General features: G+C 36.8%; 1 protein-coding gene and 1 long non-coding RNA gene across 2 annotated transcripts; one reads left to right on the top strand and one right to left on the bottom strand.

The window, feature by feature from the left end:
- Positions 1 to 1,663: 1,663 nt before the first annotated feature.
- Positions 1,664 to 19,166, bottom strand: LOC107198472 (prostatic acid phosphatase-like). Its single transcript, XM_015615529.3, has 11 exons — positions 19,045 to 19,166; positions 17,462 to 17,557; positions 14,857 to 14,943; positions 14,085 to 14,237; positions 11,830 to 11,928; positions 10,627 to 10,722; positions 8,097 to 8,229; positions 6,781 to 6,863; positions 5,788 to 5,894; positions 5,156 to 5,325; positions 1,664 to 2,112 (listed from the first exon to the last, which is right to left on the bottom strand). The coding sequence occupies exons 1-10, from the start codon at positions 19,156 to 19,158 to the stop codon at positions 5,169 to 5,171; spliced, it is 1,125 nt and encodes a 374-aa protein (XP_015471015.1). The 5' UTR covers positions 19,159 to 19,166; the 3' UTR covers positions 1,664 to 2,112; positions 5,156 to 5,168.
- LOC117245446 lies at positions 17,354 to 22,078 on the top strand. Its single transcript, XR_004500144.1, has 3 exons — positions 17,354 to 17,465; positions 21,122 to 21,172; positions 21,903 to 22,078. It is a non-coding gene; the product is annotated as an uncharacterized LOC117245446 (long non-coding RNA).
- The last annotated feature ends 2,313 nt before the right edge of the window (positions 22,079 to 24,391 follow it).

Here is a 24,391-nt window from a genome sequence, read left to right as displayed (position 1 = left end):
TGGTGAAGTTGTAGGAAAACACAGAGCAGTTTATTATTCATTCACTGACATCCCAATTTATATTCCTACAATAGATCTGGGCTTTAAATTCCAGACTTTATAAACACTGATGCTCATTTTTCCTCTGAGTTAGATAGATATAAAGGATATCTTCCTTTCTGTGGTTCTACATTGATAGTCTTAGAAACAAAATGCACTACAAAGAATGTGTGTGATGGGGTTTCTGTTCAATAGGGATAGGGGGAATAAAATACTTTAGAAATATCTTAATTTGTAAATTAAATTTGAAATTTTATTTTTTCTCAGCAGAAATTAGATTATTCAAGGTATATACACTGGTGCATGTAGCATGGAAGAAGACATTGTCTTAACATGTGATGGAAAAGGGGGAACCTTACGTTGTATCGTAAGCAGTGACCTCACATAGGATGTACTTCCATAACTGAACAGAAGCACTGAGGCCAGGGTCCATGATCCCCCAAGCCAGATAAATCTCTGGGACAAGGGGTCTTCATGCAGTTTTGAAAATTTTCAAGACATGGATTTGGGTTAGGAAGGAGGGGAGGAACTGGGAACTGGAGACTAAAGAGAATAACGAAGAATTCTCAGGTCTGTATCACGTTTTGTGTGTGAGCATTGTCCAATTCAGAAAACCAACAGAAAAGTTATCCTTACTTTTGATGGGAGAAGCATGAAACTTAGCCTTTACAGCTCTTGAACTTTCACCTCTAAACATCTGGCAAACAAAACATTAAAAGAAACTCAAGCTTCTTTTTGGCATGAGTTCAAAACTGAAGAAACCGTAACAGGTTGAGAAGAAAAAGTGCCTAGAAATTTGGTTTTGACAGCCAAGGCTACAATCTGTTAGAAGTCTAACACTGATAAAGATGGAGTCTTGGCTTTTCCTTTCTATTTGCTTTCGTCTAGCAGGTTTTTTTTAATTACTTCTTAGGAAGGGAGGTGTGATGATCAGCGTGGCTTTGAGATGAATAACTTAAAGAGGTTGCACTAACTTTCCTGTGAGGGCTGCCAGACCTGGGAAGACTTTCTTCTGGGGTCCATTGTACATGAAGATACTATAGAATAAACAAGCTTGCTCTTCTTTGCATTAAGAAGCAGCTAGAACTGGTTGTCTTGCATTGTCAGAAAACATTTTTTACCATTGTTTGGATGCAATGGTAAAAGGGGCTGCATTTCAAAATCTAACCACAGCTTTCCTGGTGAACTGTATTTCCTATGGTGGCTTAAGAAGCACAGAAATTGGGACCTGCTGAGAAGAGAATAGGCATTTACAGTGAGAATTCTGAAACTTAGATTCTTGTTGGAAGGAAAAGCGATCTTTTTATTATTTTGATTCATTTTTAGCTTGTGGAGTGGCAGTTATCTTCTTATGCTGCAAGGAATACACTTTTCATAGGTTTAGCATCCATTTAAAAAGCCTGATCTGAGGAAAGGAAGCCAGAATGGTGAAATTTTCTGTATCTCAGCTGCTACTCTAGTTCTCTTTGAAATTACCTGTGGGCAATAAGACTGTTGGCAAAAGGTCCTATCCACTGTGAGAAAGCAAAAAAATAAGACATCCTAGTTCTTCAAGAAAAGACATGTCCACTGTTTTCAGAAGTTAGTTGCATCTGATAGTTCTGATCTCACTTGTGTAGTTAAAACGTAAGCTGTTTTTGCAATAGCAATATTAGAAAATTTAACTAGCGAAGGATTGCCCAACATGTTCTGCATGTTTTAATGAGCATGCAGCTCTGATTTTTTTTATTTTGTATTGTCATTTCGTTGTTCATGTCAAGAACAGCATCTACTTACAGATTTCCCAGGAGAACAGATTTTATATGATCAGATCAGAATATACAATCAAAGTAACATAACAAAAGGAAGGTGTTAAAAAAGCTATTTGAAACAAAAAAATTATTTTTCTTCCAAAATTAACACTTGGCTTTGCTGTCTTTTTGGAAAGAATATCTGAAAGCTTTGTTGGGTCAACCAGTTGTCGCTAGGTCTTCATGATAGCCAACCTGGCTGTTTATAAGCCCCTTCTATGTCTAGAGTCACAGTCCAAATTTTCCTTAAGTCTCATCTTCCTTCTGTGTAGAGACGGGATATCTGTGCATATAAAAGAGAAAAGAAGAAGAAAGACATTTCTTAGGTAAGTAATCAGGCATTATCCTAATTCTTATGGCTTCTGAGGTCTGTTGGTGTAAAATGATTCATTACTTCTTAAATAAAATAAAGTCTAAGGACAGTGGAATGTCTCCTTCTTTTAGGAGTCATTTGATACATTGCTTCTGTCACCAGTTCTGTAAGTTCTTGTCTCATTCTTCAAAAGAGGGCAACACTCCTTCAGAGGTATTTTCCAATTTTGCTGTAAATCTGGGCTATAGCTCTTCAAAACACTCTCCCTATAATTACACAGTTGAATTAATTCTGACAATGTCCCTTTGGAAAGGATAGCTCTTGAAAAATTCCACTGGTTTCATATTTCACTTGGCTTTTACCAGGTGATAAAGTAAAGCAAATACTCATGAAGAATAAGTCCCTGCTTTCTATAATTTTTGTTTGTAGTATTAAGGAATGTTTTGCTTTGATAGAGATCAGGAAACTCAGTTGTTCATGCTGATGGAATTTAATGAAAAATGTTGCACCACAGTCATGTCACAGTGTGGGGAGAATTCTTTCATAAAGTGAACCACACTGAAGATAATGGAGGGAACACCTAAAGGTAGGACGAAAAGATGGATGCATTCTTAGCATATGGCATTCTCTGAAAACATGGCAAACCTGTTAATAGTACCTCGACAAGTAAGCAGTTCAGACTAAGTGGAGAGGAGTTAACACATTTGCTCCCGTTTTGACAGCATTTGGAAAAGTCTGTTGAAACGTTGAGTCAATCCATGCTGAAATTTTCCTGAGCAGCAAAAAGAGCACAGGCAGAGCTCACAGTTTTACCTCCCTCCCAAATATGCTGAGCTTTATTCATTTCCTATGTTTCACCCTCTGGTCATTGAGATGTGGAGGAACTTAACTCTGATTTAAATCAAATACTGCTATTGTACTGTGCAACCTTTAATAGCAATACTTGCTTTTATTTCCCTGTAGTGAGGACATAAGTCCTCTCCATAAAACTTCAATTAAGCTTTTTATAGAAACATCTGTATGTTTTGCAAACTGGAGTCTCCCTGTAGAAGAGTTATTTCTATAAACTGTCCTTTTGAGCTCAGTCACACTCCTGGATTTTATTTTTTAAAAAAATCACATCTACGGGCTTCATAAAATGCTCTCATGCATGTATAATCAAATTAACAACATATGCATTAGCAAATAAAAATAGTTGAGATGATTTTTGACAGAGTTGGAAACAGCTGAAATCAGGGATTTTGCAGCTGTGTCAAGTGTAATTGTGACCTCTAAACTCTTTGCACCACTCTTCCCCTTAATTTAGCTTCCTGGTGTTAAAAGTCATCTGTTCCAGGCTGTCTGCATTCATTGAGAATTGGTAGTGCACAGTGGTTTAGCACAAGGCAGTCTGTTAGCATGCTGCACTGTGCAGCCTGTGGATCACTGTGCCTTGGCCCTTTCCCAAGTGCCACCCATGCACAGCAGAGAGTTTAAAACTGCCTGCAGGTAAAGTGAAATTAATGTTTTCTAAATTAGTCAAAAAAATTAGGATATGGCCCCAATAGGTCTGTTCTGAGCCAGGATAAATTAGTAGAAGATGTCAAATTTTGATATGACAATGTAGGCAACATTTTTATTGGAGTATCAGGTTTGGTTGTAACCTTTCTTGTGGTCCATATGTGTTTTCAGCACTCAGGATTGCTAATGAAAGCAGTAATGCTGGACTTGGTGTAAAATGGCTGAACGCCATCTAACTTCTACATCAGCAAGATTTGAGGGTTGAAACAAAGTACAGCCTTTGTGTAAAGGCTAAATATTTGTGTCTTTATTATTGTAAAATTTTGATATATGATAGATTTTTTTTCATTTATTTATCTGATCAGTTTGCTTTGTGAAGGAGGGGGATTTATTTCCAAAGATCTTAGATTATTAAGCACCACAGTATAAATATGAAGTTTTTATCATTATCTTCCATGACTGTATTAGTAGTGTGGCTGGAAAAAAACTTCATCAGAAACAACCTCTCCCTTCCTCTGCCAAATTACCTTTTGCAATTAAATGTGGTAATTTCCTGAAATATTTCCTGAGAATTTGTGAGCAATGACTATAGAGAAGAAATTTGTTTAGTGAATCATTAGTTGCTAATTTTTCATTTATTCTGGCCAGACTATCTCCACTCTGTTAATGGATTCAAGATATTTAACAGGAAATTATTTTCAACCAGATGAGTTGGCTGGTCTACATTCTTATAATCTCCGATGATTCAAATTCTTCTTGAGATCAGTGATTCAGAAAGCCATATGGGATTTTTTTAATGTTGGGTACAATATTTGAACACTAGAAACTGAGGTTTCTTAGCTTTTCATTTCCCTAAGCAACGTAGAGCTAGATAAAAGATAGACAGTGCTGTCCTGTTCCCTCATTCTGCAAAACTAAATATTGTAAGTGGTCAAAATGGAAATTTAAACATTCTAATATGGTGATATAGACAACCTACGAGGGAATGAGTTAGTATCCCAATGTGTGTCTGTATACATTTGACATTCTGTAAGTACCAATCTGGTGTACTATTTAATATTCATCTGTTTTGATCTCTGAATGCCTGCTAAAATCAAGAGAAGGCATAATTGTTGACTGTTGTTAATAAGCTTGGACAAATACTCTGCAGTTATTCTCTGCAGAGAAGAACAGGGGACTGTTTTAAGTCAGTGCATTTACACGTACTTCTTCAGTAACTGAAGAGATTTTTGACTGTACTAAACCAAAACAAAAAAAAACCCATGTGAAAAACAGTACCCTCAAGTCAGGTCAGCCTTGGTTTCATTTCACCAGAAAGTTGGTCTGGAATAGACAAGTGTATTGATGGAGCAGAAATGACAGCCATGGGTACATTTCTCTTTTCCTGGATCTGTGTATTTTTCATTTCAGAGCAGACCCTTATGAAAATGATGGTCACTTCAAATGGGCTGTTGGCTCAAGATGCAATCCTGGCTTTACTTTTGGGTAGATGTGCCAAAAGCCCTTAGCTTACCTCTTTTGATATCCTACATTCTACATTCTCTTGTCCAGTAGTGTACGAGGATGGGAGAGACCAGATGAGTAAATCTCTCTAGGGGACAGCGAAATTTGCAGCCAGGGAGAGTGAGGGGGTGAGGCTCCCTCAAAGTATTATTCCTGTAGTACATTTCTATGGTGTATTGCCTGTTTCAAAATACAGAAGGGTCAAAATAAAGTTAGGTATGCAAAATCACACATGCTTCAGTTATCATACTTGGGGACAAACTTTTAGCCAGATTATTTGTCTGGTTGCTAATGTGCTTATGATTTCCTAATATAATTAGTACTCTGAAGAGAGCTTTTTAAGCAACAGGGGGTCAACACCAATTTGTGTGTAGTTTGCTGTCTTTTATAAGGAGTTAAAAGATAAAAAGGATAGATAAAAGCCTTTCATAACTGTAATATATATATATGTGTGTGTGTATGTGTGTGTGTGTGGTTTTCAGGCTTATTCTGCTACTGACTAATAAACTGAATACAATTACAAATGTAAACTCAATGTGCAGTATTTTCCTGAATAGTAAATCTCACATATCCAGTCGTGGGTATCAGATAATTCCTTTTTAGAAAAAGTAGATATTAGCAGTATAGCTTGCAGATACTTGCCCGTTTTTTTCCTGATAAAGTTCAAAAAAATGGCAGGCACTGTGAGGAGGCAATTTCCCATTGAAGACATTGAGTGCCATCTGTAAGGCAGCAATGGTAGCTGCATGCTGTGAACAGAGGAAACCTTTAATTAAAGGGCTATTGAAAATGATTGCATGAAGCTAATATTTAACAATATCTCCTGCACATTGTCTGTCCACTCAATATTAACGTTACTTGTGTAGCCTCATTAATACTTGCCCTCTGTACTGTTGAACAAATATTGTCCCTTTATGGCTATATAAACTGAAATGCTGCTGCATGTATAAAGTGTAGATATATATATATATATATGTAAATATTTAAGAAGTCTTAGTCACTTGCAGCTCTTACAAAATTAATGAGGGCTGTTAAAACTTCTTTTAAGAAGAACTAGTGGTTTTGCCTGTTAAGTAAACAGTATCTGAGATCAGATCAGTAAGCTCTTTGGCTGATATATACCCAATAGGTCATGTTATAACAGCAGTTTAGAAAGACCAGCTTTTTAGTGAGAGCAATCCAAAAATTTCCTCCTCCAATGACAGCATTGGCACATTCTAAACAAAAATATAACATCACAATTGAGTAACTGCCTTCATAAGGCCTTCTAAAATAACTGTAACTTAATTTTTTCTCTTTTTTTCCCATTTGCACTTGAAAAAGATGCAGGAAGGAGATTTTGTTTTAAATTAACTTTGTGATCCAGATTTAATAAAACATGAGTCATGATTTTTCCAGTTCCCTGCTCAATCAAAACACTATTAGAATGAAAAAACCATGACATGAAGTGGAAAATGGAATGCTTCAGGTTCCAAAGTAGTATGTGTTAAAAATTTTTAAAAACCTCAAGATATTTAAGGTTAACCAAATAAAAAATGCTTGTTGCTCTATTTCATGAAGGAAATGAAATTTCATGGCTTTCACTGCATTTAATAACTGCAGAAAGGAAACACAAGGGAAACAGAAAGCACTCACCGTGGAATATATAACCATTTTTTGATGATATGAAGGCTTTCTGGCATCTAAGATATGCTTTAGAATAGTTTTTAAAAGAATACCTGAAAGAAAATGGGGAAGCAGTGACAATGAAAGAGATGCGTGTGTTAACACCTGTATCAATTGTTGCCATTTTAGCAATCTGTCGCTAAATGCACCAGATTTATTCAATTGACTTAACTGGTAATTTGTGCCCTGATTAATAGTGACAGTATCTTTCAAATGAGAAGTGGACCTATTTTACTTCTGTGTAAAATGTTTTGGGAATCCCTAATAGTCTCTACAGCTTCAAACAGTGCATTGACACTTACTTTGTGCCAGCAGAACAGTGCAAGAAGAGCACAGTAATGAATACTACCTCACTGTGTGTGTGGCTTGATTGATTTCCTGCTTTCCAGAGAAAAAAGAAAGAGCATATCCTCTGGACTCAAGGGCTTTATAAATTCTGTGGTTGTCTATTAATGTTAACCGCTGAAAATTTGTAAGACAAACTACTTGATTTAAATCAATGGCTGCACTAGTGTGTTAATATAAGGTTGACATGTCAACAAATTAAAATCCTAGAAGTAGCACTGTACCAGTTAGGAAATTAGGCAGAATTAGTCTTTAGCTCCTGGCACATTTTTAATAGCAATTGTTCGTAAAGCAAAGGCAGAGGTTTGAACTTTGTGCCAAGTTTTGCAAGTTGGTGTTTGAAAAATGAAATAAATTGATGCATGCTTATATGTTTATTTGTCTTCCTAGCTCACAGATCCTGCCTGCACACTGCCCATATGAAACAAAAAGGAGGCTCAAAAGATGACAGTGGATGAATGGAGGAGAATGATTGATTAAAAAAGTATATTTTAAAATTTCAGCCACTGTTTTTCTGAGCAGAATAAGAAGAAGCAGTTTAGTAATATCATTTTAGGACTCTCAATAGTGGAATATGACGACTGTTAGGCAACAAAATCACCATTATAGACATTACTACAAATATTTTTTTTTAAAATTACACATGGAGGCTTACACTAAGTTCAGACTTAATTCAATTCAACAAGGATCTGTATATTATATCAAATTTCTTATAGAGTAATCTAAATGATACCTCAATTGTAATGTTAGATTAGGATATAATGATTTATATGCTCACCATCTCCCTCCCCATTAATCAAAATCTTTCAGTTTGCCCACCAATATCACCATAACAACATCTTTCACCCTTCTGCTATGGAATAAGCAGCAGTGTTTATCATATACCCTTTCTTCTTTCCCATCCTGCTTTTGATTTTAAATGGGGTAAGAATTCAGCTTACCTCCCTGCAAACGTGATTTTTGTCTTTGTTTGTGGATCCCGAATTCCGCCTGCAGTAACAATTCTGACAGCTTCATCAGCTTGGTCCTGACACCATGAGTAGCCCAAACAGGTAGAGTGTAATTGTTAGTGTCCTACAGTGAAGAAAGAAAACATGGTGATTTTCTTACTGATTCCTACTGCTGTTCTTTATTCTGACACAAAATACTTTTCATAACAAATTCTGAATGTTTCACTCCAGTAACATTTTCTCATTGTAATAAAATGATGACTGTATTTTGCTTTTAGACAGTTGTAGCATTCCTATTTATAGCACCATAGTGCTTAAAAGAAATTTGAGGGGCAGTGTTCAACAAGAAGAGGAAATATAATACTAAAAATTTTGCAAAAAGCAACTGGCATTTTTATATTATCAGGTGAAAAAAATCACTGTATGACTTTTTCAGTCATGTTCTGGGATATACTTTCACTGAAACAAATCCTACATAAACATCAGGATTTTAAGGGCTGGTAGTTCTCAGGTGTAAGAGGAATACAGAGATCAAATAGAAGTATGTATAGCTGTAGTATACTACAAGTATGATGTATAAGGATGAGATATAAATGAAATTCATACCTATTATGGTCTATTGGATACTGTCACAATCCTCAAGCTAATGTGGAATGGATTAGTGTTTCCTTGGGGATGCATCCCAAGGTATATTAGTGATCACAACTGTGAAAACGAAAGATATACACAACACTCCTGGTTTGTACTACCCTGAATTCCTGTTTAAACAAGGTTGGTAACTTTCCTTTAGTGTAATGTAACCTTTGGACTGAGATCACCAAAAGGAGTGTTCTTGTAACAAGCCAGCTCAAAGGAAAATGTCAACTACATTAAGGGTTTGTTTAAACAAGAAAACAATAGAACAAGCTAGGCTCATGATCACAAACCAGCTCAGATCACAATGTTATCCATTTCTCTTTTAATAAATGTGATTTACGTCTTGAGGAAAGAATTGGCTGGTTGCATGCTATTTAAGACAGTTTGTAGGCAAGCAAACACCTCATTCTCCAAGTTATGTGAGAGTCAGATAACACTTAGCTGAAAGTAACAAATGCAGAGAGATGCGTGCTACTTTAGTTTCATGAATTGTATTAAAAAGCTGTGTAAGGACGCTCTCTGTATGCTTGAAAAATGAGAGCAGCTTTTATGGCAGATGTCTTAATTGATACCTTCAGAGTCCTCAGTCATTACTATCAAAGACCAAAGCTCATCAAATTTAACACTAGAAGGAGAAACACAATTTTTCTTTTCTTTTTTCTTTTTTTCCAATTCTAGTGTTTAACTAGATTCTTTATGGGAGCAGTGGATTTTGTGTATTTGTCTGGCGACACAGGTTCTCGGTATGATTTAACTACTGAAAGTTGTGGTCCTGCATTTGGAAAACATGGAAGGGTGACCTCACTGAAATTACAGTGAGATGTCCCAACATGTTAACATTTCACTTACTGCCCTGGCTAACATTCTATTCAAGTCTGCTTTGATCAAAATTGGACTTTTGCAAAAACTGCAGGAATGAAGGTAAACTCATTAGCATCACACTCTATAAAATATTACATGTTGCTTCTGAAATCCACCTTAAAACTCCCTCACTAATATCCCAGTACTACTGATGACCAATCATTAATACTTAAGTTTATAAATAGCTATGCATGAAAGTATAGCAAAAGCTGCCTTCAAAAATAACTTTTTAACTCAAAACTCTTCAATTTTCTGTTGTGTCAGCTGAGGTAAGTCTAGACTCTGAAGTGGGACTTCTTCCTAAATTAAGAGCAGTTAGGATTTTTTTCAAATCATGACATTTCCAGACTCTGGAACCTAGATACCCATGCCAGTTTGGCACCACAATACCCCTTTCATTACAAAATCCATGTTTTTTTGTGATATGCCTGGTACCTTTGCTTAGAACAAGCTTCCAAACTTGCACAAATAACAGTTTCTGTCATTCCAATGGCTGCTTAATTCCTGAAAATACTCTGTGCACTGCTGGCCATGTACAAATAATGACTTCTCTTGCTTATACAATTTGCATAAAATCTTCATGGAAGGATGCTTATGTTTCTTTGCCAGCAACATATTTTTATCCCTGTGTATCTCCTAGTGGGGTGTGGATGAGTTACAAGACAATTTTATCCAAAGGTATGCTTTTGCCTAATTCTCCATATGCAGTCACTGGCTGGATTTTGAATATGAAAATCCATTAATTTGTGTTCCTTCTAGTGGTGGATGACCCATAGCAGCCTCACACATAGAGTGTTTACAGGATTTTCAATAGTAAGTTTGATGTTAATTGAGGGTTTCTGGGAAAGAAGCTGAAAATAGTCTATGTTTAAAAAAATTTTGAAGCACAGATCTGCCATCTTTTTATGACTTAACAATAAAAAATAAATGAAGTAAAAATACCAGGTTGAAGGAAGGAATTTCTATTGGACTCAAAGATCTTAAGGGTCTTTTCCAACCTAAATGATTCTATGATTCTATTTACCTCATATTGTAAAGTGTCAGAGAGCTTCCAAATCCTCTCAGTAGTCAACGTCTTCAATGGGTATCCTGTATGAGTGGCTAAAAACTTCAGAAATTGCTGGAATACAAAAAACACCAAAGTTGTAGTATTGAGGGCCTTTTTACATGATTTCTACACACTGCCATACTAGTACATAAGAGTTTTTAGAAAGAAGTCAATCTCTGCACTTTGCACTTAAGCAATGAACCATTGCCTAGATGTAAGAGAGTTTGGCCTATTCATTTAGACAAGGTTGGTGATGTTAGTTCAAATTTGAAGTATGGTGATTGTTTATGCTTGGTGGAAATATTTAGAAGGAAGTAGAGGGAACATATATATATATGAAGAAGTCTGGCTGAAATCCAAAAAGTGCTTAAAGGAAGTATGATAAACATTATTATTCTGATAATGGTAGTCAGGAGAAGGAGCTGTATGATGTAAATTTGATAAAATGGGAAATGTGATTTACTTGCATGTAATACCCAGATGCAGAGCCACAGATGGATGATTGAGGTCAGTGGTGAAAGATAATAGAAAAACAGGCGAGGTTCACAGTGTCCTTTTGAATACATGTGTGAAGAAGAAGGTTGCAGTAGAATAAATATAATTATATAGTCATGCAAAGATTTTGATGGTGGAGAAAGAAAGGAAAGGATACCATATGAAGACAAGCAAAAAACATAAGAGAACACCTAAATTAAAATTTTAGGTGGAAAACATGCGTAGGTACTTGAGGAAAACACTGAGACTGTTAAAGAAATTCTGGGGAATTGAGCTGAGAAAATGAATCTGAACTCACAGACTTATGCAGGCAGAGATATCAGAGGAGTTGCTTTACATGGGAGTAAATAGAGAGAGGTATTGGAATAATTTGAGAGGCACTGTCACTGATTTTATCTGAAGAGGTTTTTGGTTTTTTTTGCTTAGTCTCCTGGAAACTAAATTTTTGCAAGTAGGTCAATAATTTCTCTTTTCTGAGACTTGCCATTTTCAATTGTTGGGAGTAACCCAGTCCAGCTGGATCTGTAATGTTGTAATTGTTTTTTGGATATGTTGTCCACACCCACTGTGAAGATTAGAGATATGAAAGGAGCATATTAACTGCTATTTTTTAATCCTATGTGTCAGATGATGTTGAAGAAGTGATACACTTTAACTGGATTTCCAGAACTGAAAATACTTCACCTTGTAGTGCTTGAATTGCCTTTGGAAATCCCTTGTTGCAAAGGTTTCTCTCAGAAGCTCCTTGTATTTTGGGCAGTGTGAGAAAGGTAGGTATAGCAACTGGAAAGAAAATTGCAAAATTCTAGTTAGGCAAGGTGCATCTTGTTCTGCAATTCAATATACCCTTACAGGATTGCTGTTCTGATTGGCTGCACTAGTTAGGACAAGCTGAAAAATAATTTGGGAATGTAGTTTCAAGGATATTCATCTTCAGGACTCTAGGAGTCACAGTGATGACTACATACAAAATCATCTTTAAATGTTCAGAGGAGTAATAGCTGCAGTAGTTCAAAGTTAAAGGATTCATTTACACAAGATGAAATTTGTCCTTTGACAGAAGACTGAGACAAGCCCTCATGAACTCCTTTGTTCTTAGCTTCTCCAGGGATGATTTCATTCCTTGTATTCAGTCTTTCTTTAAACACACCATCACATTTTTACAACAAATTACCAAGCATCAGCTGTACTGCAATAGGAGTCTTTGTGCATACTCAGCTGGATCCAGTCTATTTAACATAGCTTCGTTTAGTTCAGCTACATTGTAGAAACTTGTCAACTTTCTGTAACTTGGTTTTGTCTTTCATTAATTGAAGATATATGAATGTTAAAGGATATATATGTCTGGAATAACTTAAGAATTTGTTATTTCATTTATATGTATTTATATATGTAAGCTAAATTGTGTTTATTCTTGTTTTCTGTAAAATTTAAAGCAAAAGTTAAAAATTGACACTGAGATATTATTAGTGCTTTTCTCCAATGTGTTTTTTTGTCCTTTTCCCAGTAATGTAGCTCCATCTATATACTCCCAAAGTTAAAAGAACTTTGAAAAGAACTTGAGAGTTTTGAAGGGCTAATTAGCTTGGAACGCTTCACAGAAGTACCTCAATCTTTTTAGAAATACAATCTATGTATTCCACAAGATGGGAAGGTATCTGTCAATTATAGCCATAAGTTCATGAACAGGCATAACTTCACCAATAAAGGATGGGCATTTGTTTTGTGTTGTAGGATACTTGTGGTCTCAGGTTTAGCCTGAGCATATATAGTAAGGATGAATAAAGTTAAAACACAAATAGTTGAAAAAAGTATGAAAATTGTGCATATGTTCATGACTTTATGGTTTGTTTGAACAGACTTACTTGCTCCCCTAGATGTGAACGAGGTGCAGCACCAGGTTGCTGAGTTTGCCATTTGTGCTGATACTGGCCAGGTATTCTTGACTGTCTGCTGAGATATCCCCACCTGTGACAGTGCCAGAAGCTGCTCCTGGCTCTGTGCCTGGCTGTGTGTGTGAAAAGGAAGACATGTCTCCATACCTTCCATCTTCATGATCTCATCACCCTAAGGTGAGAACCATTGCTCCATGACCTATCTAATGTGATTCCTTTGTCATCGCAGACTGTGTTGACTAGACTTCTAAAGCCCACACAATTTATCTTGCATCACATGTGCAAACCTGCTCTCGTAACCAGGACTTACACTGCACACTCCTTATCTTCCTAACATTTTATTACAAATTTTCCACACACAAGAGATTCCAGCCCCAGTCAGCTGCACAGCTTTCCCCTCTAGGATAAGTACATGCAGGCTACAGAGCTGCTATCCACAGGATTCCTTACAACTCCAAAGTGAGGAGCTGAGGAAGGGAGATGAATAACTACATTGCCCTATGAACCCATGCTTAAAGCTCTGAGTCCTCCTTCCTTTTCCCTTTTACTTTTTTCACCAATCCTTGAACTGCATGCACTGACCAGCAAAGTGTCAGGAAAAGGAATCCTGTAACTCAATTTTCACCATAATGTAAGTCCCAGAATGATTATCTTGTGTTTTCTGTTGGCTGTGGACTAAAAAATACTGAAGCACTAGTGAGATTAAGTGTTTTCTCACACAAAGAAAGTAATTTTTGCATTAAATTTAGGATTAATCTACTTTTACAGTGATTTACTCACCTTATAAATTAACTCTTTTTCTCTATACCCAGTACTCCCATTTTTCTTTCTCTTTTGTTAAGATCATGTCTCTGACACATAAATCTATTCCTGTGAAAATCTTGCCAATAGTTCTATTCAGCTTATTAGGCATTTCTTCACAATGCTTGTAACAAAGTACTTTTCATTGCTTTTACCATGAACTTTTTGCTGCACCTTCATCTCAATATCCTATGTACTTTACATACAATTAAGGGAAAGCAGACGTCCCTAGTTTATACTCACATTATCATGTGACAGCGGCACTGTGTGAACTGGAATTGGCTGCCAAAGGATTCTGGGGTTCCAAATCTGACTCTGTGTTGGTGGGTACAGTCCAGCAAGACTTGCCTGAGCACTCATAAGTGTGTGATCACAGTCAGTGCTTTGAACATAAATCTGAAGGAAGAAAAAAAAAAAAAGAAAAGAAACATTTTGGGAGGTAGTATCTTCCACTAGGCTTACTTTATTGTCTTCTTGGTACAAAAAAAGGGGCTGGTACTGAGGAAGTAGTCATTAAAATGGAGTAGCATGAAGAAGGACTATGAGAAAGAAGGAAGAGGGAGAAAGACTGCAGCTGGAATACAATTTTGCTGGGCAACTGAGCTGCAGCATGGTAACAATTATCTTAGGAATCTTAGCAGAGAGCAGGAGATTGACTCTATTTGACCCTCTAGACTTTGGGACATCATATGAGGGCTGAAAAACTGGAACCTAAATGAAAATTGAGTTGTATCTGAATTCCATGTGGAAGTGTAGCATTGGAGATATTTGACAGATGCTCTCCCATGCAGCAGTAAGGGAGCTGAAACTATGTACAGCCTAAAAAGCCCTCCATGTGGTTTTCAGTTAACCATCAGGATAAAAGCTGAACCACAGTTTCAGGGATACTTTGGATTACATTTACTTCAATCGGTAATAAATTTTCTCCAGCTGCACCAGGTTTAGACTCTTATGCATCCAGGAAGTCCTATTAAGAACCATGAAAAACATCTTCCTGCCCAGATCCAGTACTTGCCTCACACTGCTTGTAAACAACGCTCAGGAAATGAGAGTATCTCCTCCGCATGTACTGGCCAAGCTCATACTGCTGTTGTATGCCAAGCTGTAGAAGTAACACAAGAGCGTAAGAGGCTAAAGAAATGTGCTATGCATCCATTCTTACAACCAAAAAAGAATGCAGTAATACTTGATATTATTTTAATAAAGGCTTTTTTCCTTTTCAAAGCGAAGTAGGAAAGAAGAATGAGAAAAAAGGTAGTAAAGTTGCTGGATGTATGGTATTAGATAATGTTAGATATGACTCCTGGTGGAAGCAGTTTTCTGTTTTGCTCTATGGAAAGCTATGTGTATGTTTATCTGAGCTAGTGAGACTTAAAGCAGGCATAGAGATGTTCCAACACCATCTGTCTAGTTTCTACTCTATTACTGTCTCAGAGCTGATTAACTGGGAGTGCAGATAGGACAGCCACCTGTCCATGAAGACACATCCAGGATATGAATCCCATAGAGTATTACCAGTGATTCCTTATGGAGGCTACCGTTTTAGCCTGGGCAAGATCTCATTTTTCAGAATAGAAGACTTGAAGTAAAAGTCTTCCAAGACATTTTGCTGCAATAGTTAATTATTATCAACAGTCTGAAACATTTGATTTTTGATTCTTGCCTATGTTCCCAACTTTCAGTCACTGAATCTTGTTACACTTTTGAATAACATTCACCATCACAGATGTTATTCATAGTTAAATAATAATCCATAAAATGGAATCAAGTCACTTTATCTCTGTCTTAAATTAAACTGATGACAATTCTGTACTCTCAAAGCAAAATAGATTTTCCAGTCCCAACATTTTAGTAGCTCTTAGCTGAACATATTTCAGCTTACCTACATAATTTTGTGAACACATGACATATGAATCACAGAATCATGGAATCAGCTAGGTTGAAAATGACCTCTGAGATCACTGAGTTTAACCTATTACTTAATGCTACCACGTGAACTAGACCATGGCACTAAGTACCATTTCCAGTCTTTCCCTAAACACCCCTAGGGGTGGTGACTCCAACACAATCACACACAATGTCCCTGTAATAGTCTCTATATTGCCATCTTTTTACTAGTACCTGGTTCCATTTTGCTCATGTAATCATTATTGTACACTGGGATCTCAAGTACAGTGATTACTCATTGCTTCCTAAAACAATTTTCTAAGTCATGGGATCAGAGGATAATTCAGGCTGAAAGGGGCCTCAGGAAGTCTCTAGTCCAACCTCCTGCTCAAAGCCAAGTCAGCTATGAGGTCAGACCAAGTTACTCAGGAGCCACTGTGTGTGCATGTGATCACCTCTTTCTTTTGCTAGGATTGTGCATACAGTTTCTTAGGGTATATGTGTGGTTTAGGCTTCTGTCCCAACTTGCCTAATATGCATGTTGTTAAGTCCTGACTCCTGGGTCTTGTAGTCTTCCATACCCTGGAGCAAGCTGGCATGGATTGCTGAATTTGCATAGCGTTTATATGGAATGATTGAGTCACAGCTGAGTTGGGAAGCTGGTCTGCTACTCCTGTTTCTTCAAAGGGGTTGACATGAGCAGAAACAAGCCTGATTTTGCTTTGGAGATCAGTTTTGCCTCCTAAGAATAGTGGGGAAAAGGAACCCCTCAGGCAGTTTGTTGTATTCTGATTTTGATGGAGACATAGCAAGTTCCCCTAGGAGAGAGACCCCTTATGCACATAAGGTCTGTGTGCCTAAAGAAGAGCCACACCTCACAGTCTGCCTCCACGTGCACTATAGTCATTTATCTGGGACAATCAGATTTCTGGCCCTTCTAAACTACTTCGGGGAGACTGCCTGATTCTGAGTACTGGACAAATAACTAGCAGCTTTTTTCCATCCAAATAACATCTTGGACAAAAAGGAAGCACAAGCACCCAGACACAGTGGGTCCTTCTGGTGGGAGGAGAGCAGAACTGGGGTTAAAACCACTCAGTGCCCAAGTTTTGCCCTGCAGACTGATAGTACACTGCACCCTTGGCTCCACTTGTAAGAGGTGGCAGCTAATAGAAGTTACTGTTAAGGCAAGCACAGTATCTGTCAGACACAGTATCTCTGGTTGCTTCAGCTGCTTCTGCTTACTACCAGCAGCTGATTCCACAAATGCCTGCACTAAAATAGCTGAGTTTGAAATCAGATTTCATGGGCATTGCATGAAAAAAGTTACTGCTAAGATGGATCTTAACAGTTCATGAGTTAGGAAGCACCCCTATTCAGCAAAGATTGAGGGAGAATTGTGTCTGTAAGCACTTCCACCACCTTCTGTTACTGATGGTTAAAGCTTCCTCTGTAGTCACAGGTGAACTGAGATGGTCACCAGTGCCTGGCTCCTCCCAGAAGACCTAGACTGCAATCAAAGAGCTCAACAAATGCTGACACTGGACCAGAACAGACTGGCTCAGCTTTATTTAAAATTAGTGAGTGCTGTTGCTGTGTTTCCAAGTTCTTTGGCTGTCCTTAAGTGACAACTTACTAAGGGCTTTATCCAGGTGAAAGCAAAGTTCCAGCCTCCAGATATCAACACACCATGTTCCAGTATTTCAATTCTTGGCCCAGGTAAACAAACTCACCTTGGTAAGTTGGCCATATCCCTGTTGTCTTGCAATTTCTCTGTGCTTATCAGTTGGAAAAAACTCCTGTGGGGTATGATCACCATGGCGAAATACCTGATAAAATAGATGAAATTGCTTTTATGTTACTGGTATTTTTTGTGGTAATTATAACTAATTAGTGTAGTCACAAGGAATATGCAATGACAGTGAGTACTGTATCTGACAGATGCTAAGTATATTAATGGTGCTTGCCTTAAGTCTAGATACCTACATTTCCAGTTTAATCTATTTAGACAAATAGAATTGGTTCTTTCATTGGTGTTTGAGAATAAATTAGCTCAAGTAAATTTTTGTAAATTATAAGAACTAAAGGATACCCTATTATATTTTAAAGAGGTTTAGGTATTTTAGGAAGTATAGATCATAATATTAAATAAACAGAAAACCAGAATCATGTAAGCAATTTTGCAGAAATATTTGAACATTAGTATTTTGGTATGACTAAATTGGAATTCAGAAAGAAGAAACCTAAACTCAAGATATGAGTTCTGTGGCTGACTGCTGTGAAGTTCTCTGAAATGGAAGAAATTAGCCTTAAAAAGTTATATGTTGGCTTTTTCATCACAAGAGGGGACAAAAATGTCATCTAATATGTAAATAGTTGTTCTGAAAACATTGGAATTTCACTTCAGATAAAAGATGTATTTATAGATATTATAAATCTATATATAGATATAGATTAATCGATATATAGAGATATCTCTCTATATGATATCTATATTATATATGTTAATATATTCTATTAATATATTATATATCTATATATATTTATCTATATTATACATATCTCTATATATTTAAAGATACATTGGATTTTTTAAATTTGTATAATGAATTCTTTGCTTTGTATGTGTTGCAGCATAATTCCTTTAAATACGTGCTATATGACTCTAAAATTTTACCACCAGATTTATTTTTTTTTTTTAAATTTCTTAATTCAAGCAGGGAGAAATGAAATTAAAAACTGCAGAACAAAAATTATATAAATGATTTATGTGTGTGTGATGCTCAGAATAAGCTTCAGGTTTCCTGCAAACAAATGGTGCATCATAATCATTGCAAACAGCATTAGCTTCACAGTGCTGGTTTCTGTGTTGCTTCTTCAATGTCATTGTACACTAGTTTGAGTTTCACATACTGAAGTTTACTTTGCATGTTAGTCCATTGAAACCACTGGAAAAGTGGAAACTCTTCCATGGTAAGGAGGGATTTTGCACAGTTGGTACTTAGTTATGAAATCCTCTTTCACATTTTGAAACAGAATCCTGTGTTATTTTTCTCTTAGTGCTATAAAATAAGCATTCTGTATCCATCCAGAAAGTAAGTTCACCTAGGAGTGCACAAAGAAGACAAAATTATAAAATCCTATTTAAAATTGAGATTTTTTTTTTTTTGATAATGAAATAATGAATTTTAAATATGGAAGAAACATTTAAATACTTGAAAAGGTACCCTCTCCTCTCTACCCTAGAGTACTAGAAGAGTAGCAAGTGACAGTAAATTTCAGTAAGTGAAATTTTGAAGAAATTTTCCATACTTACTAGGGACACAAACTTCAGTTTTCTTTTAGCTGTTGTTTGATGAAGAAAGATGCAGAAAAGACAGAACATGAAGCACAGACTCCAAATTCCACAGACCAGCTGCCTTGCTCTCATCCTGAGGGTAGTTTTCAACTATTTTGCACACCAAGGTCCCTGTCTGGATGTGGTGATACAGTAGATATGTGGCTAGGAGAGGTGGAGTCAGTTGTGCGTAGTGAAATCTGAGAGTCGGCTGTGAAGTTGTTGTCTCCTGCCTCTCTCCCCTTCTAGGGTTAGTGCTTTTCAGGGAACTCATGAAATGAAAAGTGTATTTCACATTTGTACTCCATTTCTGTGTCCTATGTATAGCATGGAGTGAAATCTCTGAGCCCTCTAACTCCTGCCCCTTGCAAGACAGGTGAATGTAAAGAGAGAGTGGCTGCCTTCTATTATTTAACTAGGATTTAGTATGGGTCAGTCAGCCTTCCCAAATATGAAAATGCTGTGGATATTTTACTGTATGCAAAAGAGCTACTAAACCATCTGCATTCCTAGTGCTCACAGCCTTGTCTGAATGCTTTGTCCTAGAAGGCTAAATGGAGCAGTGCTAACAAATGTCCTTTTTATAAAGTATCTCTGGATTTTCCCTGGATTTGGCTGTGATTTGTAGGAGGAATAAGCAACAGAAGGTTTTGTTGCAAAGGAACAGATATAAGCCTAAGTTCATCACAAAAAATATAAAGATATATGAATGAATTTTTGATCTCTTTAGTAGATTGACTCTTTCTATTGGCAAAGCATGTGACACTGTTTTCTAGAACTATGCCCCAGAATTTCATAGTTAGGTAAATTTTTAATTTTCAAATTTCACTTGTTGCAAACACTCTCATTGTTATATATGTATATTTGAAGACTTGTTTTTGTCACTTTCCCAGTATATTTTAAATAAGGAAAAAAATCTATCTCAGAGACACCATTGTGAGACAGGATTGATCTTGCAAGTTATTGGCCTATGTTCAGTCCCATCGACGTGTTAATGAAAGTCCTGTTAATATGTTAAAATTGAGGGTGATTTCTTAGTCATCAGAATCTCTCTGTAAGAATTTAAGAGAAATTACTGAAAAAAAAAAATATGATGTTGCTACCTGAAAAGGTTATATAATCTCAAACTAATTTAAGGCACATAACAAAACTTCTTCTGATTATTAGATATGGACTTGTCTAGGAGGAATGGTTCTCCTTCCTGACATAACAATGTTGTGTCTTTCACATCTGTCAGAGGTAAAGAGATTCCTCTGTGAAACATCCAGAGGTCACACTTTTATTTTGCTTTTATCTCTGACAATTTTAAGAGATTCAGAAATAGAAAAATGTGGGGAGATACCCACATTTGTTGAGAAAGAATATGCTTTTTTGCTTTTTTTTTTTGCTTTTTTTTTTTTTAAATTTTGAGGCACTTTGGGAGAGATATGGGTCAACTGATGAAAGCTATTCACACCCTGTACATGTTATACCTCAAAAATTTCTCTGAAGAGTCTGTGTTATGCTGTTTCTAGAGAACATGGCGTCAGACAGTACTCCTAAAATACAGTGCTCTGCAAGACAAGATTTTTAAATAGACCAGCTCAGAAAAAATAGGCTAGTTCTCAGAATTGCAAGGTTCCATTCAGGTTCTTCATATGCTGTAGATATGTCTAGGAGGGACTGCAGATCTTCAACAGGAGCAGAAATATTTAATTTTCATCTTTTCAAGAATCCATTGTCTCACACTTTATGTGAGACTTCTGTATCTAGGAAGGTAAAATTACTCTTACTTAAGGATGACAAAATATTGGTATAAAAATATTAATGAAATGGGAAAAAATATTAGTGTTAAACCTGATGCTTGCTTCCTTTGATGTGATCTTGATGCTTCTAATTCTGTGAGAAAAACATGTAAAGGGCTGGAATTGTTTTTAAGTACACCATGTTGATTAATTCTGTTCCTGTTGAAGGTCACAGAGGGAGAATGAAATAGTGTGCTGTGTGCTGTGGTGAGAGGTGTGTAAACTATAACTTTTCCAACGTCAAGCTAACTGCTTCTTTAATGTGCTTGCAGCCTGTGTTAAAGCAACAGCTGAAGGTGGAAGAGGAGAAGATAATAATAAAGGTAATAACTGTAGCTCTGTCACTTCCTTGGGAGTACAAAGGACAATATATGAGGTGTAGATCACATGCCTTTATCTTACCAATAAACTTGATGAAATATTTACGAGATCATGATAACCATAATATTACTAAGCAAGTAAAAGTACTGCTTTGTGTTGTATTCTGTACTGATATCTGAACACTGTGTTAAGAGATGCTGCTGGATCTTTGACATTGTTGAGGGAATGCAAATATTCATTTACATGTTAAAACGTGTTAAAAATTGCTTCATGGTTTAAGTGGTTGTATTGTATTTGAAAGCTTACTAACCCAAAGGACAAAACTTGACCCTCTATCCCCAAATTACAATACAAAGAACCCTTTCCAGGCTGTGATGCTTACCTGTTCCCCCCACTTTCAAGTGCAGAGTTAAATCTGCTTGGTATGTAAACACAGGGTAGGATTGGACTTGCAGCTTGAGATGCTACTTCTTCATTGACAATGAAGAAATGCCAGAATTGGTTTAGTGATAAGCATGTTAAAAGAAGACTTCAGTGTAGAATTAGTATGGGGAGAAGGAGGCAGGTGGAGGATTTCAACCTGCCCACCCTGCCTCCCCTTCTTTCCCCTGCCTGAAATAATTGATGGATTGTTATTCCAGCCTGTAGTGTTGAAGTCATAATTCTGTGGCTTCTGCACAGTTTTGATGTCCATATCTTCTTCCATGACTTTTCCTCATCTTCTTTTCTCAGCTCCAATCAGATCAAAGCTATATGTGTCAAGAGAGCCCAATGTTTGCTCTGGTGTACAGTGTACCTCTGTCTCCTGCTTCCACGCTACGGTTAAATGTTGAAAAGCGATGGTATCATTTCTTCAGCTGCAATAAACCAACAGTCAGAACAAAAAAAATCCAACTCCAGGCCACTGGCTTAATAGGTAAATAGATAGGAATCAGCTGCTTTTATTTAGCTAATGCTTAACATAGACTTCTTCAGTCCTTTGTGTTAGGAAAACAAAGGCATGTCATGTCACCATGCCTTGCCTCAGGGACGCACTACCCCCTGCCTCAACATTAGCTCTGCCCCAACCAGATACACATTTTCTGTTAATGATTTCACTGCTGGCATGCAAGAATACTCATGCAATAATACTCTTTTCTGCACATTTTCAGACTGAGTTAGAAGCATGTCCAGCTGCTTTGAGGAGTTGGGTTAAGGCTTGTTATGAATATGAACACAATGGAGTACCTTTCTCCTGCAAATAAAGTGATCTTCACTGCTAGCTGGGGCTCTTAAGAGCTGTGCATGACGTCCTTATTACTGCTGGCAGAATACATCACTTATTGCCCCATATTCTCTGATCCTTCCTTGAACTGCAGCAGAAAAGAGGAGACAGCAGTCAGTGTTGGGACTTGTAAGGAATACAGCAGTGGCTGTTCTCAGTCTATTCGGCGTTCTAGGCAATTGTCTTCTTTTTGGGTTCAAAGCTGCACTTTGGATGTCATCTGAGACAAAGTACTTTTTTTGCACAGTGGCCAGCGTCTTTCCATTACACTGATGCACATATAAAGTAACTGTTTAGAAGCTGATGAATTTATTCCAGATATATTTTCCTTTAGGTTTACACAGCTGTTCTTCCACTGATGATGTTCTCAGCACCTTCATCTGGAGTTTTTCTGGACTGTAGAACTTCCTCCTCTCAAGTGTGAACACTTTCTCTCCAGTTCTCTATGACTCATCAACTTTGTGGTCATAAAATACACTGACAATTAAAATGCAGTTTGGTAGTTGTGTTTTAACATGATTACGATAATATCCAAACAAAGGGATAGCTGACAGTATTCCACAGAGTGGTGTTGCTTGTTTTGGTCTTGGGCCATCAGTGAGCCACAAACCTGAATTTTGTGCAGTGCAAAATTACATTATTCTTGTTTTTCCTCCAAATTCTGTGAACAAATTCAAGTAACCTTGCTTGAGTGTGATGGATGACTGCCACTGCAGGAAAGATGGGTTGTAGCAAATGGCTAGGAGATTGAGGCCTTTACACTACACTGTCTAGTTATTTAGACTTGACAATGAGTTGTATGGACCAACAGGATCATGTTGTTTTGACAATGAGAGATGAAATATTACTTGTACTGAAAGAACATTTTTTTCCGGCCAGCCATCGCCACAGCTGTCTAGCTTGGGAATAAAGCAGAAGTGGTTCATGCAGGTGCTGACATCAGTCCAAACAACCTCCCTGTGTGTAATCAAGCATCAAGCTATTGTCCTTGTGCACCTTAGAATACCTGAGGGGTTTGGGTTGCTGCTTTCTTTAAATTTTAATAACTGTATTTAACTTTGAGATAGGCTACAATAACTATGATTAAAGCAATTGTTCTCCTCAGCTGGAATGATTTTTGATCATGCCCTAGCACAATGCTGCAAGATTTGAAATGCAAATATGTGGGAGGGAAGAAATGTTCTCTCAATAACTTTTTTTATTTCTTTTGGAATAAAAACCAAAAAGTCCTCTATAAAAATGCCAGCTGAGGTAAAATATAAGCCAATAATTTCTCATAAATATTTTATCTTTCTGCTAATCATTGTCATTGACCCCTGTGAGTGATTTACTTTTTGGTACTTAAATCCTGAATTACTAGGGAAGAATTAATATATTAGCAGTTCTTTCAGAGCTAATTCCTCCCCCTCCTACTTTCTGTTCTGTTCCTGTACTGTTATCATCTTTCACGATCTTTAGATTCTTGGAGTTTTTTGGTTATATTTGCACATCTTCATTTAAATCAGAAAAGCTTTTTATGCTAGGACATAGGCATGCTTTCATAGCATGTTTCAAATCTTTTTTCAATCAGATGTTTTCTTGAGAGGCTGATGATTTATTTAAATATTGCCACAAACGTTTTCTGAATGAAACTGTCAGAACTGTTAAAATGGATGACTATGCTTTTATGTCACTACACTGTGTGTATTAATACTGACTAGACTGTCTGGTGGTGGTGTGTTTCCAAGGTCTCCTTGGCATTTCCAAGGAAATCTGCATTGACTGTCAGTATGGCTGTTAGAAACAAACTGTATGTTTTGCCTTCCATTTCTCTCACCTTAAATCAAACTAAAATAATTATTGCATATCAGGATAATATAAATTTTCAAACTTTCCTTTAATTTAGAAGTATCTTGATCAACCTCAACGAAGTACCTTGAGTAATGTCCCATCTTCTTGCCTACTTTAATCTTGTGTT

This window comes from Parus major, chromosome 2, assembly GCF_001522545.3.
Source record: "Parus major isolate Abel chromosome 2, Parus_major1.1, whole genome shotgun sequence".
In the NCBI taxonomy this organism is placed as follows: Eukaryota; Metazoa; Chordata; class Aves; order Passeriformes; family Paridae; genus Parus; species Parus major.
Note: the sequence above shows the minus strand (reverse complement) of the source record. Positions and strands in the feature narration are given on the sequence as shown.

Bases quoted from the DNA above. Each gene is read 5' to 3' on its own strand.
- LOC107198472 (XM_015615529.3), bottom strand. From the start codon at position 19,158: ATGAGAGCAAGGCAGCTGGTCTGTGGAATTTGGAGTCTGTGCTTCATG. The intron at 17,558-19,044 runs GTAAGTATGGAA...CTATTTTATCAG, and splicing joins AACTGAAGTTTGTGTCCCTA to GTATTTCGCCATGGTGATCA. The intron at 8,230-10,626 runs GTAAATAGAATC...TCTTCACTGTAG, and splicing joins CTGACACTTTACAATATGAG to GACACTAACAATTACACTCT.